This window comes from Lonchura striata, chromosome 18 (genome assembly GCF_046129695.1).
Source record: "Lonchura striata isolate bLonStr1 chromosome 18, bLonStr1.mat, whole genome shotgun sequence".
Taxonomy (NCBI): Eukaryota; Metazoa; Chordata; class Aves; order Passeriformes; family Estrildidae; genus Lonchura; species Lonchura striata.
In genome coordinates this window covers 3983586-4003476 of record NC_134620.1, presented here as the reverse complement: position 1 = coordinate 4003476, position 19891 = coordinate 3983586, and the positions used below count along the sequence as shown (strand labels likewise).

Genomic DNA, 19891 nt, shown 5'->3' with positions numbered 1-19891 from the left:
TTTCATTGATTTCAGTGAGAGAGAGTAATTTGGATGGCTTTGAGAATCTGGGCCAAAGAGTGAGGCAGCCTCTGCACCACAGCAAACCCAGTCCTGGAAGGGAGCAACACGGAGCAGATGCAGCAGAGCATGGCAGGCAGCTGATTCTGACTTGTTCCTCTAGTTCAAAAACAATTGCACAGCATAAAATTTCATGGAGTATCAACTAGGAGTGGGAATATACCACCTCTTGTACAGGGCAGATGTGAGGCCCTCACATGAATAGTATCCATTCCCGGTGTCAGCATTTTTTAAAAAAGCTCTGGTAAACATCATGTAGGCAGGTGGCATTTCTAAATCTATCATCTGTGCAGCATGTTTTGATGAGGCTCCTTATTTTTTTCATCTCCCACTTTTGTTTCTCCTCTTGACTTGGCTAAGTCAGTGTATGTGTTCCTTAAAATCATTTCAAGTTACTGTGTGGTAAATTACTCCAGCTTTTTCTGTAACTTCCTGGGAAAAATTACTTTTTTTTTTTCTCCCCAGAGGATTCCCATTGTGTTTGGAGCAGCCTTCACTCTTCTCTGTAGCTCCCAGCTGCCTGGCTGAGCCAGCCCATGAACCAGCCTGCCTCCTGACTGGGGTAAGAGTGCAGGGGAGGGCAGCTCAAGTGCTGCCTGCTGCTGCCAGTGCTGGATTTTTAATGCTTAGATGCTCACAGATTTTGAGGTTGGCACTGGAGGGGCTGGTGCCTGTTCTGCTCTTTCTTTCCTACTGTCTTGTTACACCAAGGAGATGTAAAGCATCTCTCGTGCCGCTGCTGCCGGGGAAGGCAGGGTGAGCAGTGCTGGGTGTCAGTGATGTGGGAATGCTTTTGGAGTGGGGAATCCTGGAATAAAACCTCACTGTATGACACAAGCAGTCCCTGCACAGACGGGGTGGGCTGGCTGTCACTGAGGTGGATCAGTCTGTCACAGGCTGGGACCTGCCATGGAGCTGGTGGGAAGTGTGGAGACACACTGGTGGTTTTTCCTGTTTGCAATGTCCACTTGAACTTGAAAAATAGAACTTAAAAATCTTAGAAGATACCCACAAAGACCAGTGGGATTAAATTTTTGAGAGGTTCTCTCCCTGTTTCAAAATTGCTGCGAGATGAGTCATGGCTGTCCCCAAGTCCTCGGAGGAGCAGGAGCAGTGCCGGCAGGAAATGTGGAGTGTGCTGGGGGATCCACAGCCGCCTGCTCGGTGGGAATGAGAAACTGCTGCCAAAGAGTCAATATCTCTGCAGAGAACTCTCATTAAACACTTCCAGAGTGGTAATGCACAGGTAATGCTCCTTTCCGTAGGTGGTAGTGGCAGCTGGGAAGAGAAGAGAGTGAAGCTGCTCTGGGTGTGCAGCCTGACCCGGCGTCCCCTCAGCACTGCACGGGGCCACCAGCCCTGTGTGCTACAGCTGCAGGCTTCGACTCGCTGGGTGAGTTTTCCAGCCTGGAAAGAAATAGATGCTTAAAATAATGTAGTGAGAAAGCCCTCCTCCCCTCTCCTCCCCTCTGCCCTCTCCCCTCTCCTTTTCCCTTCCCTCTCCTTTCCTCTCCTCTCCTTTCTTTCCTCCTTTCATTGTATGCAGATCAAGTCCAGTCAAAGCCCGCTGCTGTCACCCGCAGGTGCCTCAGGACAAGCCAGGACTCTCCAGTAAGTTCCGTCTCTCCTGCAGCCCCGCTGCGGGGATGCTCTCCGGGCTGTCCGTGTCGGTGCCGCTCGGCTCCGCCCGCGCGGGACAGCTGCGGGGGGCCGGGACCGGGACCGGGACCGGGACCGGGAGCCGTTCTCGCGGCCGCGTGTCCCGGTGCCGGTGCCGGCGTCGCGCCCGCGCCGCGCCGCCCTGCAGGGGGAGCCGCGGCGGCCGCGTCCTGCGCGGAGGCGGGAGCGGAGCGGGGCAGCGCCGGCACCGCCGCACGGCTCCGGGCGCGGCCGGAGCGGAGCGGCGCCCCGAGGAAAGGTGGGTGAGGCCGGCGGCCCGCGGGGAGGGGCGGCGGGGGCCCGGGGTGCAGCTCCCGGGGCGGAGCGGGACCTCCCGGCCGGGGCGGGCCGCGGGCTCGTCCCGCCGGAGCATCCCGAGCGCGGCGGTCCGCGGTCCGCCCTGCGCGGCTCGGTTTCCCTCGCGGCGGCCGCGGTCCCTCTCCTGCCTGTCCCGCGAATTTGAAAAGTGGCCGCCCGCTGCCCTCTCGGTGCAGCCGAGCCCCCAGCCCCGAGACGGGGCGATTTTGCTTTCTCCTGCCCCGCTCGGACGGTGTTTCCCCGCGGAGCCGGCGCGTTTCACTCCGTGCTGATTCCCGACTGTCAGTCCCTCGACACACCCCCGCGCTCCGAGAGGTTTGCTCCGCGGATCTTCCCTCAAACATCAGGTGCTGGACTTTGCCTCCCTGCACCCAGCCCTCCTCGGCCTTCCAGCAGATATTTGCGCTTAATCATAAAATAGTGATTCCGGGGGAGCACCCTTCATCCTGCAAACTTCTCTGTTGTGCTTTCAAAGGAGATTTCTATGCGCTTCGCAGTCGGGTTAAAGGGAAAAGGGCAGGGACTGAGCAGACGGCTTCAAGGCGGTGCGGTCATGTCCCGCTGCTTGCCCCCAGCTCTGCCTTATCTCTGCCGAGCGGCTGGGGTTGCTCCGCAGAGCGCCCGGGAGCCTCCGCCTCGGCAGCCCGCGATGGAGCCGCCCTGCCCGAGCGGCCCGTGCCCCGGCTGGGGCACACGGGCTGCGGGCTGCGGGCTGGCTCCGGAGCTGCACGATGTGGCGCAGGGCTCTGCCCGGCCCTGGGGCAGGGCCTGGGGCAGCAGGTGCGTGCCCATCCCGCCGTGCCGCCGCTGCTGCGCGGTGCTGTCGCCGGGGATGCTCCCGGGAGGAGATTTCCGCACGGTCGTTTGTGTGGTCTGAGAGTCACGGTTGCTTTATTGCTCTTCTGTGCCATGGGCAGTGTGAGTCTGGGGGGTCTCGAGTGCAGGGGGGATGCAGGCTTTGCTACAGCCTGAAAGGAGGAAAAGTGGTTGAGCACCTTCAAAATTGCCTGGGGCGCTGAGCCCACAGCGAGACAGGAAGGGTTAACTTAAAGAGAACAATATGACTCACTTGGTAAATAGTTAATAGAATTGCTGTAACTACTTAAAATTATTTTCCTAAGCAGATGGCCAACCATTAGATAACTCTGTCTTTGGATGTATTTGTTTTCAGGTTTCTTATCAGGCTTGTAAGTCTCAGGCACATGTAACTCAAGAACTGGAGTAATTGATAAATTCATCCTCCTGCATGAGGGAAACTAGCAGAGAGAGAGAAAGCACGGTCAGCCCCTACAGTTAGAGACATCCCTGGAACATATTGCCCAAGCGAGGTAGAAAAATATTAGATAAAGTGACCAGCAAGGATGTGAGAAATATTTCAATTGAATTAGGTCTCTGGAGAAAATACCTTATTTTGAATCTCAATAAAACAGTCAATATAAATGTAATCATGTACCACAAAAACATACGGAAACAAAATCCTGCCTAATGTGGCAAATGGACTGAATTCTGAATTAACCAGGAAAGTGGTGAACCTCTGAATTTGTAGAAAAAACATGTGGGTACAAACTGCAAACGTGTACGTGTGTACATAAAATAAAAATTACCTATTGCAGGGTGTGAAAAAAAAAAAAGGCAAACAGGTCTCCTTTTTAATGGTGGCCATGTGGTACATTTGTAATTTTCATGTGTATATAATGTGTCTTTCCATGCATATTTTTATACATAAAAATTAGAATCGGCATCACCCTGTACCAGGTCAAGGGATGTTGGCCCAATAATGGTGTTTTTAACCTCTGTCCTTCTATCAGTGGGTGCAGAAGGCACTAAAGGTCTGAGCTGGAAAGCTTCTGCCAGGTCTGCCATGTTTGCATTTCTGTTTTTGCTGGTATTTTAATAGGATGTTTCCATAAGGGCTGCTGCTGCTATTTCATTTGAATATAAGCAACTTTTGAAAGCTCTTAATCTTTTTTGTTCAATCTTCAATGACGGATTTCACGTAGAGCTGTGTGGTTAAGTTCTCCTAAGAACCACTGGGAAAAGCTCAGCCCTGCAGAAGGTTTGGGGGGAATCTTTACTCTTCCTTTCAGTCCTGACTCTCAGAAGGGTCTGGTCCCCACTTGGTTTTGAACCTGGCTGCTTTTCCATCTTGTGTTGAGGGAAAGCCTCTCCCTTTAGCACTTCCTTTCTGCCTGCCTGACTGATGGCTGTATGATTTCTTGTCTATACAGGATGTTGAAAGTTTCACAGATTTCTCACCATTTTCCCTATGCTTCAGCTCTTCACTGGGGTTTGACATTTCTGCCCACATGAGATGGGACAAGGCACAGTGTGGGGAAAGTCTCTGAGTTCAGCACAGCTGGGAGTGAGGTGTTCTCCATCCAAAGGCTGGTGCCAGTATCTCTCTTGGTGTCCTGCAAAGTTTGTCCTTGTCTTCAGCTTGAAGAGATTCCATCTCTGCTTGTTCATTTTCTCATTTGATCTGGATTGTGATTAACTCCCAAGGTTGTTCTTTATTGTGTGATTTATGTCTGAAAATGGACATGGGCTATTAAATTTTTTTTTTTGTTGGACTTTAAAGTAAAAACCAGGAAAAAGATCTTGAGCTGTGTGTCAAAGAATCAAAGAAGAACCTCACAAGTCACTGGAGGGCTGTTCCCTTTTATCAGGATATCTGGTATTTAGGACCAGAAGGTTTGGTTGCTTCAGGGACCATCTTCAGGTTTTGCACAGTGCACCCAAACAGATTTGGTAGAGCTATTTGAACAAAATAGCACCAGTTGCTTGCCTCTCTGCTCATTTGAAAAATTCTGAGGAAGCTGCCACTTAATGAGATGCATTTGTGGTTGAATATTGAGGCTTGGACTGTTAGGGTGAAGAACTGGCAGCATTCTGTCTTGGGAGGGCAGGAGGGTCTGGCAGATGTGCAGAAGGTGATTCGGCCTCTGGAGGCTTCAATTCCTTCTGTAGTCAGAAAATGCCTCTCCCTTCACAAAGGTTGCAAATGTATCAGGGATAATTATTAGTTGTATTGCACGGGTTTTTTTCTGCAGTAGATCTCTGTAGATCAGAGTGGACAGATGGCACATACAATTCTCAATTATGGAAAATATCCTTAGGAGGCACTTGGAGGTCATCTAATCCAGACCTCTGCCCAAAGGCAGGATCAGCTGTGGATTTGCCATTCCTGACATCTTTCTCTATCCTGGCTCCTTAAGACCTGCAGTGGAGACTCCTCACTTTCCTGGTGTGCAGGAAATACCCTGATGTCCTGCCTAAACCTCCTTTGCTCTAACTCATTCTTCATCCTGACCACAGTGGGCAACCACAGGCAATCAGCAAAGAGTATTTCAAAGCACTTCACCAAATGCAGGTATTTGGTAAATGTGAGTGGGTAAAGGTGTGATCTCTTTCATTCCTCAACCTGGGTCCTGGGGCTCTTGCCAATGGGGATTTTTACATTTTTATTTCTTTAAAAGTTACACATTTCAAGCCCCATAAAGTCATTTTATTACCACTACAAATGCAGCAGTGGAAGGCAGGGTTTGAAAAGAAATGACAGCTACAAGACAAATGGTATTTATCTTAGATGGTAAGTCAGGGGTTGCATGCAGTAGGTTTATCACTATCTGACAGGTAACAAGATAAAGTCCAGGTGTTACACAGGGATGTGGAAAGACTTGAAACAGGAATAAAGAATACTTTACAAAGCATTTTTAGGGAACATTTGCAAACAATGCATCTGAGACAATGGAGAAGTTAGCAGGGAGGGAAATTTCTTGCAGGGATGATTTGAGCCAGGGACAGGGGGAGGGAAAGACATGCCGGGCATGAGAGAATCTTCCTGTCCCTCTGTGATACGAGGAGAGGAAAGGGGGGTTTTCCTGGAGCTTTGGAGACGTGACGGGTGACATGCTGGGCTCCTGGCTGCGTGTTGATTAGCAGTTGTGATTGCTCCCAGTTCCAGGGGGGAAGGCACCGGCATTCTGGTCCTGGCAGCCTGGGGCTGTTCCATCTGCGGCAGGGCATTCCCTGTGTCCCGGTGCCCTCTCTTTGTGCCTCCCAGCTCCAGCCGTGGCCGTGCTCCGCAGCTCCCCGGGGGATTGTCTGGTGGAGCCTCGGGAAGCCCAGCCCGAGCCGGGGGTCCCGTCCGAGCATCCCCCGGGCAGGGCAGCCCCGCACCCGGCCGGGGCAGGAGCGCTGCTGAGCGGAGCCAAGTGAAGCTTTTAATGCATCCCTTCGGGAATGGTGAGGTTTGCAGTATTCCCTGATAGAAGTTTCCTCATTTAGTATTCAGACCTCAGTGTCTCCTCTGTTTTTCTCCTGGCTTTGCTTTGTTGGAGATGTTTTGGTTTGGGTTTGCACTGTTGTGTTCTCCTCTTGCTTCTTGTCTCCCCTTTCACCCCCACCCTCTTATTTTTCTGCCTAGGGCAGCATAAATGTTTCTGCTCTCTCTGCCTGTTCTCTAATATTGGCCTCTTATGCAAATTCCCCTTCTTGTACTGGGAAAGTCCTCCACAAACAGCCCTATCATTTTGGTTATTGAGTTTTCCCCGATAGAATAGGACTGTCAGATCCTGGTATGAATCAGCTGTTGAGCTTAAGGACTTAAGGGAAGTAGGTGGTTAAATGTCATATTCTATGATAATAACAACTTTGGTTTCAGTATGAGATCCATATACTTGGGCACAGACTGGGATTTTCCATAGGAAACATTCCCCTGGATAAAAGACAGCTAAGAGGTATGCGGCTTTTTAGTAAAATCTTTAGAAGAGAGGCACGTGATTGAAATTGATTTGAATAATTACAGTTTCCACATACGTCCAATCCACAGATCAGTGCCCAGCTTCAATGGGATGGTGGAAAAATCACATCAGACTGACCTGGGCTGGCACCAGCACCATTACAGCTCCTGGAGCATGTGTGGGGAAGAACACTGACATTTAAAAAGTTTCTAAAATGTTCTGAAGCCTGGATTTTGGCAAAGAAAAAAAAAATAAATAAAAAAAAAAGGATCCGTGCTGATGGCTGCCTAGTCAGGGATCTGGGACTGTTCCTGATAATCCCAAAATGCAGGCCTCTTTAGCAGACCTTTTAAAATTGTGGCACCTAACTTTGTCGAACACCTAAAAAACATTACTACATTGTTTTATGTCAACCTGTGTCTTATGAAATGCTGATCCAAACTTTGCTTGACCATTATGATTCATTTAGGATTCTTGTTAACTTTCCTACCCCATTCCTAAAGGGAAAACTTCCTCCATGTAGCCACCCTACAGCCCAGCTGTATGATTACAGCAGGCAAGAGATGGACACAGTCCATGTGGGAGAAACCCTCCTAAAGGTTTGGGGGTATCTGTTCTGAGAGCTCCCCCGGATCCATCTCTGCCTGACTAACATCTTTTGTGTTTGGACTCTAATGTCACAGTCCCTAAGGAATTTGCCTTGGGGGTCTTTTTCGGTTTATGCTTGTTTGGCAAGGTGTGAGGATCATGGTTGTCACACATTTGAGAAATGATCGCAGGTTTCTTTACAGATGGACTTTTTCTATGATGTCTTGTTGTGCAGAGACTGTAAAATATCTAAAGTTTTCACAGGACAGAAGAGCCACTTGCCAAGGCTGGTGGAGGTATCTCTGCTGTAGTGGGGACCTGACAGCTCCTCTCCCTCTCCCCTCCTCTCGCTCTGGGCAAGAACAGCAGCTCATGAACAGGCAGCAAATGCAGAAAAATGTTTTCTGAAGTGATTTATGAGCGGCTGCCGGTTCTCCAGAGTGGTGGTTCGATGCAGAAGGACAGAAGTCGCTGGTGAGAAGTGCCATTTCCCCAGCAGCCCGTGCTCTCGGCCCAGCCCAGCGGCGGGGCAGGAAGCGTGAGCGGTGCGGGGCTGCGCTGGGGCGGATGTGCTCCGACCACAGCACGGGGCTGAGGAAATGACAGAAGGACTGAAGAGTCCTCACAGCGCCGCACTGACACTGCGATCCGTAACAGTCACGTTGGCAAGTTCTTAATAAATGGGATTATAATCAAGGAATTGGGGAAAAAAAGCCGTCCCTCTGAGTACCTCCAGTGTCGGTGTGGCTGGCTGTGATAGTGGAAATGCAAGTCACCTCACAAGGGGGACAGCAGTGTGGCGCAAGTCGCAGCAAAGAGGAGACGGAATGGCAAAGTGAGGGCATGTGGCCTCGGGGCATCATCAGAGCATCAACTCCTTATCCACAGAGGGTGGCAGAGTCCTAAAAATGTCTTAAATAACTCTGAGGCTGCGAGAGAAGCACTGACACGATGGTGAGGCTGATACTGAGCAAATAAGCATTAGCAGTCAGAGTACCTTACAAAATGGATGAGGGAAAGTTGCTGCAAACAAATTCAGGGGACAGAAAATGAGTTATTGTGGCTTTTGCCTGCTTTTGGGGTGAGCAGTGTCGTACAATGCTTTCATCAGGATAGGGAGGACAGCTGGGGAATCATTTTAAGTTACATGGAGAGAGATAGTAAGAGTTACATTCTTTCTGCTGTAGACAGATATTGGTTGACCTGCTACAACAGCTCTCCCTGCACTGGGGTGAGCTTTTGTTTCACCATCAGAGTTTGTGCGAACGCTCCTGGCAGCCTGCAGGACAGTGCTCGAGGGAGCAGGAGCAGGGATCACAGGGCATGGTGCAGAGATAACCTGCACTCAGAGAAGGCAAATAGGGTCTGGGAATAACTGGATATAAATGCAAGAGAACTAACAGATGTACCCAATTCTCAGCTGCCTGTCTGGAAACTTCATCCAGAAATGAGAGGCATAGTCACATCTGGAGAGAAATCTGCTCCATTATTTTAAAATAGACCAGAATGGATGCACTAACAATATGATAAATATCTTCAGAGTATATTCTTCCCTTGCCTCTATTCCTCGGTGGGTCACCTCTTCTTTATATTCTGTTTCCTCATTTCTCTTATTTTGTCCTTGAAGGAAATGCTCCTCATGTGGAAATGATCCTTATGTGTGAACACAGCTGGCTGTGAGGAGGCAGAGTTTGCCTTTGAGTTCTTCCCTCACACAGGAAAGGAAAACTGGCTCCTCAGAGACATTGTGGATGATATTGGCAGTAGTAACTTGTTTCTGGCCATGGTACATGGTTTTAATTATGCTTTTATACTTCTCTGCCTTATGAAAGCCTATCCAAATGCTCTATTTTTTTTTTTTTAAATTTTAGAAATGCCACCATAGATAAATGAACATCAGCCATCCTGAGTATAAAAAATTTGCTCAAAAATCCAACACATTTTGGTGTCTTTTGGCAATATATCACAATATATTGCCTACTGCCCAATAAGACTTTGGTGAGCACAGGGGAGCCATTTTCCCTTCTGTTTGTTTGATCTGGCTTATTTAACTGCTGGTCATTCATCCTTACTTAGTTTTGCCCTCCTTGGCTTTTTGTGACCATTAGAATTGGAATAATTACTGTGAGGTTTTTCCCTTGCTTTTAAACATTTATAACATCCACTTAGGAAGAAAATACGGTCAAATGTGTTCTGCTCTAATCTTCCGCTACCACAATAAAAATTAATCCACTTCTAGCACTTGGAGGGCAGGAGGCAAAGCTGCAATATTGGTTTGGGATCAGCCATTCCTGTCAGCCAGTCCATCTTGCTTGCTGTCCAGTGGGATTTCACTTTTGGGGCAGTTTTGTTTTTTAGGTTTTTTTCTAATGGGCATAAACAGGAGGAGAATAGAGGCACAGGACAGGCTGGCAGGGTGTGGTTTTGTCATGGTTTTGGCTGTTGTCACTTATGCAGCAGTCTGAGTATCTCTGGTAATCAGTCAAGACTTTACACCCAGGCTCACCATGCTTGTTGCTGGAGTACAGCCTCCTTTCTTGGCCTGGCTGCAGCAGGGATGGAAATGTAAAACAGAATTGTTGCCCCTTTCCCACTTTTAAACGGATAGACAAAGTTCAGGCACGGTACAGGTCTCTGAAGAGCCATTTCTTCTGCCTTTCACGAGTACGTGAAGGGAAGGTTTTAAGTCTTGGAGGGCTGTTGCTTTCCTGTAAGAGGGGATTACACCAAATTTAGCAAAGCTGAAGCTCTCATTTTACTTATTATTTCAGGAGAACTTGCAAAACCTATCCAGAAAGCTCTTTATCCCACTGTAGGTTTATATTACAGCAGACTTCACTTCCCAAGAGGAGACAAAGTCTGTGCATTCAAAAATCCTCGGCCTTGCATTTTTGCAGTCAGAGAATCAGTGGCTCAGATGATAGTTTGGATAAAATCTGAAACGGTGCCTGGAAGGGTCAGACTGGCACATGGAGTCCCTTGATAGACCAAAAATTTCCACACTTTCCCATGTTCTGCATTTGCAATGGTGTCCATGCAGGCAGGCGTGCAAGGGCCTCCAGGGAGGGCTGAGGGAAAGTGCAAGTGCTCCAGGTACCTGAAAACCAAGACCATGGTGTGCTGATAATTTTGCCTGCTTTGTTTCACTTGTATCCTTTGTTAACAAAGAGCAGTCTAGAGGGAAATAGTCTATTATTAATATTTAATTTCCTCCTATTACTGTAAGCAGATGACCTAAAAGATCATTTAGGCAGCAGCCAATAATAAAGCAAAGAGAGGAATCAGAAAATGTATGTCTTGGTTAGGTGGGTGATGCCTCCTTCCTCCTCTTCTGCCCCACCCAGTCACAGCTCTTCATCCTTCCATGAGAGGCAGGGCTGGGGATGCTCCCCACAGCTGTGTGAGCAGTCAGGGACCCAGGGAAGCTGCTCTACCTGAAGTATTCATAAAATGCTGAACTACAGAAAGGGAACCCTTGAGCAGCACAGAGAAGTGTTCCTGCTGCCTTCCCTATTGTGCTCCCCAAAGAACACCTGTTTTCATCATGTTTTACAGCCCCGGTTGTTTTGCAAATTTGTGTTCTGCCTGTGAGCACATTGGCTCGTTTATTGTGACTTGATCCTCTGAAGTGGTGGGGAGAGACAAGATTTCTTGGAGTCTTTGATTTAAAAGATAGGGAGATTCTCTTTGAGCTGAAGGGATTTCAAAGAGAGGATAAAAACTGACAAGCATCTCCCCCTCCAGGCTTTGGAAAGTAGGAAACAAATGATTTAGCAGCACCAAATTTTCTGCTTAGGGCCATGTGTGAATTCAAGGACTTTCCCTAAGGGAGTTAGGTAAAATCTGCATGTGGCTGGTACCTGGGAAGGGTCATGTTGTCAGAAGGAGATGCAAGATTGTGATCTGTGGAATGAGCCCTGATGAACACCCCCCTGGCCCCCTTAAGCTGCCTGCTGCCTCTGCTGCCCCATCCTAGAGCAGACACAGAAACCAACCCTTGTGGGGCCTGGGGAAGCTGCAGTCTGTCACCTACGTGCCCACAGACTGTCTTGGGTGCCCTAAGGGCTGCTGATCATCGGGAGTTTTTGCTAATAGTGAGAGGAGCTGTCAAGCTGAAGTGTCACAGGCACTGTGAGCCTGGCAGGCACAGAGGTGCATCTGCTGTCTGCCAGCTGACAGAGCCTGGGCAGCCCAAAGCTCCCAGAGCACGATGGACTCAGCCTGGAGGGGCCGAGAGCAGATGAGCTTGTCTGAGATGGGTGATTTGAACCAAGCAGTGGCCAAGGGCTCAGCTTGATGCTTTTGGCACTTAGGAGAGAGAAGGGGCAGCACCTTGGTCCAAAGTCAACTGGAGATGCCAAACTAAAGCTTGCTTAGGCTCTGCTGGTGAATTGCTTCATGGGAACGTGCTGTGCAGATGCTTTATTGAATTTTCAAGGAGGAGTTTCTCATTGGGACTGATATATGTGAGAGAACAGAGTGTTCCAAGTCACTACAAACGAACAGAGCACCAGGTTTACAGGTTTGTGAATGACAAAAAGGGTTTATTTAATAATGGGAGAAAGGCCGGAACATAGCCTGGGGTAGCAAGAAGGAATTAACAAAATAAAACAAGGACTTATGAAGAAATACTAATTGTAGCTGTCCAGCCTGTTGGGTGCTACAGGTTATTTTTCTGAAGTTTCAAGAAGCTTGCCATGCTGATCCCTCAAGGGCCTGAGATGTTAAATATACACTTCCCCAGTGAGTGAAGCAGATTGTTAATTAATTTTTTCTTATTAGACCTGATTGCTGAGCCTTTGGGTCTTGCATGAAGTAGACAATTCTACAATAAATTTCATTTTGCCTCTGGATCTACGTCATCTTCTCTGGGAGGTCTCTATTCATTTTGTCCCTGTGTAGTGAGTTTCTAGCTGTGTAAGCAGAAAGACTGAACCTGTTCTTGTTTTAAAGCAAGTTGCAAATACTCCTGAAATGGAGATTTGTTTTGTCAGGTGAGCACTACAGCAGCTGACACTGTGAGAGGTGGGTGAGCTCAGGTTGATCATGAACCCTCCCAGGCTGTGGCACGTTCTGTCAGCAGCAGGTGAGGCTGGGCTTGTGTGACCACTCATTGGTGTTTCTAATGTCAGTGGCTACTCAGCGGCGCTGAAGCAGAGACAAAATGTTGTTTTGTGGTGGCTGGGACACCTGCTCAGCTCCAGCCATTTCTCCCCTGAGATGTGCTGGCTCTGCAGAACTCTGAGTGTTTTCCGGCCCATCTGAGAGCAGAGGGTGGAAGGACATGCTGTCCTTTTCTGGACATAACATTCTGATTGCTTCAGAATAAATGACTGGGGCTTTGGATGAAGAATCAGGCCACTGTTTGTGTAGAGAGAAGGAAGCAAGGGACAAACAAATTCAGAGATAAAAAATTCAAATTTAATATGAGGCCATGAAAGAGTCAAAGCAGAAGGTTAAAAGCTCTGTTGTGTCAGAGAACAGTGTGTGATGTAGCCATTAAACTTCAGATTCCAGCACTGTTCTTTTTCAGGTTCAGGCAGAGGTGTAGGAAATTTCAGCTTTGTGCTGAGCCATTGGTATGTGCAGAACCTCCACAGTGAAGTTTGTAACTTTCCTCCATGTCCTGCTGGAGTTTGAGGTGAGCCAGAGTCAGGTTAAATAAAATGCATCTAGAATTAGTATGGGTTTGTGATCTACTGAAGGGAGCTCTCAAACAGGGAAGAATATCCAGTGATTTTGCTTTGATCTCTTCACTGAGGTGTATGAGCTGTGAACATGATGGGCAAGAGCAAGATAGCAGGACTTTAGGTAAATCCTCTGAGCATCAAGATGAAGGTGCCCAGTTCTCAGGCTGGCTCCTCCCAAACAGGGCTTCCTTCAGTTCTTCTGACTCCATCTCCGAGGAGCTTGTGGGGGAATTATAGTGGCTTTAGCAGTAGTTTGGGCCCAAGTATGTCAGAGTAATTTGTTAATTTTTTCTAAACTTGACCTAGCACTGGAGTTTGAACGTGCTTTTGTCCTGCATGGCGAGGTGGGAGCCTGTGGGAGGTGTGTGCTCCCACTCTGTCCTGCTGAGGGACGCAGGGGCTCACACCCACCTCAGTCTCAGGCACAGCCATCCTGCACCCCCCCTTCCTCTTAGGAGCCTGTTTTGCCCACTGCTTCCTTTGTTAGGTTGTTTTTTTCCTCCTACCAGCTTTTTCCTGTCATTTTTTTCCTCCCTTCTTGCTCACACACATGCACAAAACATTGTTTATTTCTCATCCTGCCCCTTCTGTTCTCTCTGCCTCCAGATCTTCTTTATTTCTGTCTTATATTCATTCTAATCCTGGGCTGGAGGGTGAGGTTTCAGTATTGCTGCTTTGAAACAAACCTGTTGGGATTTGTAATGGACAGGCAGATCCTTGCAGCGGCATATCACTGACATCTCTGAAATACAAGAAAGTAAAAGCCATCTTTAGGAAGCCACTGAAAAACTGAAGGTTTTGGTGGAGGAGCACAGACAATATAGAGACTTCCTGGGGTTTTTCTTCTTTAAAAAAGATTAAATGAATGATCTTTATCTTCCTCTAAATAGCTAGATCACACACTGATCTCTTCTGTTGATTTCTTCTGCTAAAACCAAAAAAACACAGAAACAAGATAGCTGAAGGTAGAGAAAAGCGAAGGTTTTGAAGCATGTCCAAACCACCAAGAATCATTCACTTTCCTTTCAAATGCAGCATTAGCAATAGAGCTCTAAATCAATGAAAGGTCTAAAATTAGATTATATTCCTGAGATCAGATGTGAATCACAAGTTAATCATATTTTCTTTTATTATCACTGTCTTTACCCTTTTATTTTATCCTGAGAAATTAGGTTTCTGTCTTGAAAACCTAGTGAACTGTGAAGGCATCAAACCCTGATGGGCGAGACCACACCAGATCACCTGTGGATGGGGCTCAAAAATCTTATGTTTTGGAGGTTCATGATGCATCCAAAACTGAGCTTGGTGATCTTTCAGTTGGTGCTGTGTTTCTCTCTCTCCTAACCTTCTGATGTATCAAGCTGTTTCTTAAATTAATGAGAAAATATTATTGCTAAAGCTTGCTAAATAAGGTTTGCAACCCACTCTGGAAGTGACAGGCGAGGACAGCAAGCAATTATCTCTTGACTGTGGCACAAAGCTCAGGGAACTGTGTTCTCCCTTCTGTATTTTTACCCGAAACTGTGGTGAAATGCACCCATATCTGAAGCAGAGGTACGAGGTGACCTGCAAGGGCGTGCAGGTGAAGTGTATCTGCTCATATGCAATGCAGCTGCAGGCTTGTTTCCTCACAAGCAGCACCAGCTTCAGTCCCAGAGCTGTGTGCAGGACACTGCAGGAACTCGGATGCAGCCCTGAGCCATGGCATTGGCATTGTGCCTGTGTGTGTATTTCTGGGAGAGATGTGTTTTGGTGGGCCTGGATCTGGCTGGTTGAAGGTGAAGGATGACGCTGTCCTGGATGCAACAAACGCTATGGACAGTGCCGGTATAACAAGCAAATGGTTTGCTTGTAGGATACAGATTTACATGAACAAAAATAATGAAGTGGCAGGAAGGGAGCCTGCAAAGAGTGTGCATGGTCAGCAGGAGTGTCCTGAAAGATGTCCCTGTGTGAACACCTTGAACACTTCTCCCTGCCATGGATCTTGTTCCATGGATCCATGGAGGCCAGGCAGGTGTGGCCACAGAGGGTGACCACACACGCCAGCAGTATAGCTGCCCTATGAATGAGGGCTCATGTCCTTGCAGAGCAGGGAACTGGTGCAGTTTTGTGGCAAAGCACGTGAGGGTGGGCAGCACGTGATGGCCCAAACCCAGTGTTTGCCATCAGAGGGAGACAGGTGTGTGTGAAAGGCTCCTCCACCTTTCCTCTGTGCAGCCTCAGCACTTGCCAGGACATAATTAGTGGGGCTCTCGTGTTTCAGGGCAGGCTGTGGAGCAGCTGCTGAAGTGCCAGCTCAGTTGGTAGCCTTGAAAACAAAACATCCCTTGTTTCTCATCACCACTGTGAAACTCTGCCTTCCTGAACTTGGGTTTGGCCCTGCAGCTTTCAGGAGAGACAAAATGTGAGAATTTTGCCAATACTGTATTCTTCTAGGTCTGTGTAATATCCGTTATCAATTTAATGCGCCACTTTAATGAGATTTTGCTTTCTCCATCTCCTCCATAGAGCTGATTACTTAGTGTATGTGGTTGATGTTTTTCTTTTCTTTTTAGAGGAAACTGCAAGTGAAGAAGTTTAATGTTTGCTTCAGCTGAAGAGAATATTTCCCAAGTCCTGGTGGGAAAAGGTGAAAAAGAGGACCAGAGGATGTTGCTATGGTATGGAGATGACAGGAAGCCATGACTAGAAGGGGGATTGTCAACAGGAAACCAAGCACCGCAGCCAATGTGGCTCTGATGTACAGTACAGCTGCTGCACTGCGCTGCCTGCTGGACTCTGAGGCCTGGGGAGCACTGCCTGTCCCCAAGAGAGATTCTCCTGTCCATTTGTCTGCTGGAGTCTGAATTATTCTGCACCTGGTTAATCCACTTTGCTGGAGCTGGCAGACCCTGGGCTTTTTTTCTTGACACCACCTACCTGAACAGCTATGGGGAGAAAACCGTGTGTGTGAGCAGCCTTCCTGGGCTGGCAGCCGAGCACTCCACAGAGCCCAGGCAGCTTTGAGGGGTCTTGGCTGTTCAGTGCTCTGCAGATATGAACGCTGAGCTTTGGGCCTGGTTGTTCTCACCATGCTAGTACATGGGAAGGACGACTTCCTCTCAGACATAGCCTACATCATCCTGGAACTGATCATCGCTGTGCTGGCCATCCTGGGCAACATCCTGGTCTGCTGGGCCGTCTATTTGAACAGCAACTTGCAGAACGTCACCAACTATTTTGTGGTGTCCCTGGCTGCAGCTGACATTGCTGTGGGGGTGCTGGCAATCCCCTTTGCCATCACCATCAGCACTGGCTTCTGTGCCTTCTTCTATGGCTGCCTTTTTATAGCCTGCTTTGTCCTGGTCTTGACTCAGAGCTCCATCTTCAGTCTCCTTGCTATTGCCATTGACAGAATCATTGCCATCCGAATACCCCTCAGGTAAGCACGGGCTGGGCTGGGGTGGTGAGGGCTCAACATCTCTGAAAAACACGTCTGGAGATGAATCAAGGAAGGAAAAGTTAAATGAGGATCGGTTCTTTTTCTCCTGTATTTCGAAAGCAATTTTTATAGGTCCTAAAGTCTGTCTTGGCTGGTGGATTTTCTGGTTGCTTCCTTTTCCTGCTCTTCTCTGTTCTCCTATGGTGGGTGTCCATGGCATCACAGAGGTGCTGCCTGGGAGCTGCCACTCCATGCCTAGGCAAACTGTGCCCTGAGCTGCAGCCAGTGGCACCAGAGGGATGGTGGAGGGCAGAAAGGGGGAGAGGTCAGCTTGTCCCCCTCCCCGTGGGGAGGAGGGGGGTTCTGCCTGAAGCTGTAGCCACAGGGCTGGGGGGAGGGAGGTGGGATTGTCTCTCAGGGGTCTGTTAAATGTGAAGGGAGAGGAAGGCTACCAAGAAATGGGCCTTAGGAAGATTTGGACTGGTTCAGGCACTGCCTCTGAAAGCATAGCATAGGTGAAGGTGAAGGCTTGTCCCAACCCATACCTTCAGGTGGGGATTTTGTGGTCTCTGCAGTTTAAAGAAAGGAAAGGACATTTTAATGACTAAGACTGGCTGCTACTTAGTGTGTGACCAGAGGGGCTGACGTGGGACAAGGGGAAGTTTTGCCATGCACACAGGGGCTGCTGCTGAGTTCAGTGTGGCAGGAGCAGGTTGTTGTGATGGGCTCTGTGTGCCCGTGCACACGAGGCAGCGCCTCATTGCTCCAAGGCACTCGCTGAGCTCCAGAGATGGAGAGGAAGCCCCTGGAGAAGCTGCTGCAGGAGAATTGTAGGAGTCTCCTTCCTTCCTGTCTTGTCCTCAGGAGGATGCAACATGCTCTCAGGAAAGGAGAGACTGCCTTCATCTCCTGAACAACCAAGATGGCTGCAAAAATGAAACAACTCTGATTTTTGTGCTCTTAGGTTTGAGTTTTTGGACATCCTCACTCTTCTTGAGCTTAAATCACTTGTGCTGATTTGTGCAATTTAGTCCTGTCTCTTCTGAATACTTTGGTCATGCAGCACTTATATCAATTAACACAAACCTGTTTAAAACCAGAATGGGAGCCCTGGAGAGTGGAAATTGCCTTTCCATGTGGACCAATGCAGCCAAGTCTTTCCTGAAGCCTCGCCTCAGCAAGTTTGTGCTGCTATAACATTGCATTTAATGGATAGTTTCCAAACCCTATTGGTCATACCTGTTACAGCCTCTAGTTTTGATGTAGATGTAAGGAATAACTATTAAATTCAATTGCAGAGAAAACTCAGTTGATAATACAACTGTCTCTACTTTTCTACAGCTCTGTTATAGATGATTTCAGTTTATAAACCAAAATAATGATAAACGGTACAAGGAAATATGTTGAGTAGCCCCTGGGATCTGCCTCTGAAATGGTTTTGAGAAGAACTGATGTCTTGATTTCATCTCTCATGAGTAACTCTGAGGACGGCTGCTGACAGTTTAAGCACTCTTATTGCTAGAGGATGACTTGCCAGGAAAGGGATTTTAAAAATCTGGATTTCTGCCCACATTTTGGGCTATCACTGTGACTATATTGTATTGAAAATGTAATTTCCTGGAACAGCCAAGGTAAAGAGTCTTTTCAAAAAAAAAACCAGACTACATCAGTGCTGGGCATGACACCGGTTTCACTATCTTGTTTTGGAAAAAACAGAGCACACCCTCTTCTGCCCCAGGAACAGAGGGACTGATTGGATGCAGAAACCCACAGGTAAATCCATGGGTCCCTCCTCCTCTCTGTCCTCTGCTGGTTTGTCCTTCCACAGCAGGAGTGATGTACTTGTCAATTGTGTTTCCCCTTTAGAATTTATGGATGAATAAGCATTTATAGTCTCAGACATGCTGAGAAAGCTGATTCTCTGAAGAAATGTATAATTTAGATTGCCCACATCCTCACGTGTTTTTTTTTCTAATATCTGTTTGTCTCAAAAATGGGTCAAACAACTTTAAAGAAAGTTTTGCCACTAATAGTGTGTTGTTTTCAACTCATCCTTTAAAACCTGGGAAGACTCCTCCTTCTCCTCACAGGACATGAAAGGTACCACCAGGTATTTCTAATATTAATTAGCTGAATCATTAATAAACCAGACTTCTTTCAGTCTAGAGAAACCAAAAAGGGCCAAACCTGTGCTTTGTTCTTCTGTTTCTCTTTAAATATTTTATGTCTGATTTGTCCTAAGGAAGATAATTGCATATGTGGATGTGCATTCCCACAGAAATAAACTTTCAGTGTTAAAAAGGCAGAAGAGTGGGTTTTCTGATACTGCTTGGTTTTGGGCCCCTAAGTACGTTATTAGTTAACTTTGAAATTATTTTTCTGTGGAGAAAAGACTCTCCTCCAAAAAACTGCAATGAGAAAAGACATTTATAGGTGAAATTTTAAAATGGATAAAAACTAATTTGTGAATATCTTATGTGTTCTGCCTTTCAAACAGTTGAAACATTTTGTAGATTTTGGTCAATTTTCCACAAGTTCTCAGACACTTTGCTGAATTCTGGCAGGTTTTATACAAATGTAACACTCTGCAAGTGGCAGCAAGGCACTCCCAAGGAAGGGAGCCCGAGCCATTGTTGACTCTAGGACAAAATGAGGTCTCTCACATGACAGGTACCTGAAAACCTGCACTGGCTAATATCAAACCCCCAGGTGCTCTGAACAAAACTGGCTGTGAGTCTGAGCCCCAGGATGAAGCCCTGGGCCAAGAACAATTGCTGCTCCGTGGTGCCAGCAAGGGCTCCGTGGGCAGCGCGCCCAGCCACGTGCTCCGGTGCAGGCATTTGTAGAAAGATATTCCCAGGGCAAGGACAGGTAGCTCCAACACTCTGGAAAGAGAGGGGAAATTTTCCTTCCTGCAGCCAAACAGAAAAGTTTGCTGAGGTTACTGAGGTTGCTGCTTGCTCTGTGCTGGATTCAGGCATGAAACACGTCGGTCATACATTACCAACTGCAGGCCTTTTCCTCTGGTGAAAACTGCTTTTGCTGCTGCAATGTTTCTCTGGGGAAATATTATTTAAGGTGCAGCTCCCTGACGTCTGGAGTTTTGGGACTGATTTATTCCATGTGCTGGTGATTTCAACTGCAGTTCTGAGGTGGCATTGAGGTGTTTTTCTGCCAGAGGACATGAAGAACTGGCTTCCCAAAGTCTAGGAAGAATAGGGGAGATGAACCCCAACCCTGAACAAAATATAGGATGTGCAAGGGACCTTTGTGCTGAGAACAGCCTGTTTCAGTAGTTGCTTTAATTCCCTAGAGTTCCTTTCTGAAATGCTCATATGTGAGCATGTAAACCAGTGAATCAGGGTTTTAATGTTTTATTGCCACTTTGAGCCATATGTGGACTTATTTCT

The 19891-nt window shown here is 47.6% G+C and overlaps 1 protein-coding gene across 3 annotated transcripts in view; it reads left to right on the top strand.

Annotated features, from left to right (window-relative positions):
• ADORA2A (adenosine A2a receptor) overlaps positions 1–19891 on the top strand; it is a 31215-nt gene that overhangs the window by 1546 nt on the left and 9778 nt on the right. Inside the window, exons 2-4 of one of the 3 annotated variants that reach the window (XM_021549870.3) lie at positions 526–622; positions 1326–1453; positions 15616–16481. In XM_021549870.3, the coding sequence (XP_021405545.1) occupies positions 16132–16481 (350 nt within the window). In that variant the 5' untranslated portion in view covers positions 526–622; positions 1326–1453; positions 15616–16131. Of the gene's footprint in view, positions 1–525; positions 623–1325; positions 1454–1595; positions 1672–1900; positions 1979–15615; positions 16482–19891 lie in introns of those variants that run through there. The other 2 variants (XM_021549869.3, XM_021549868.3) reach the window with 2 other exon arrangements.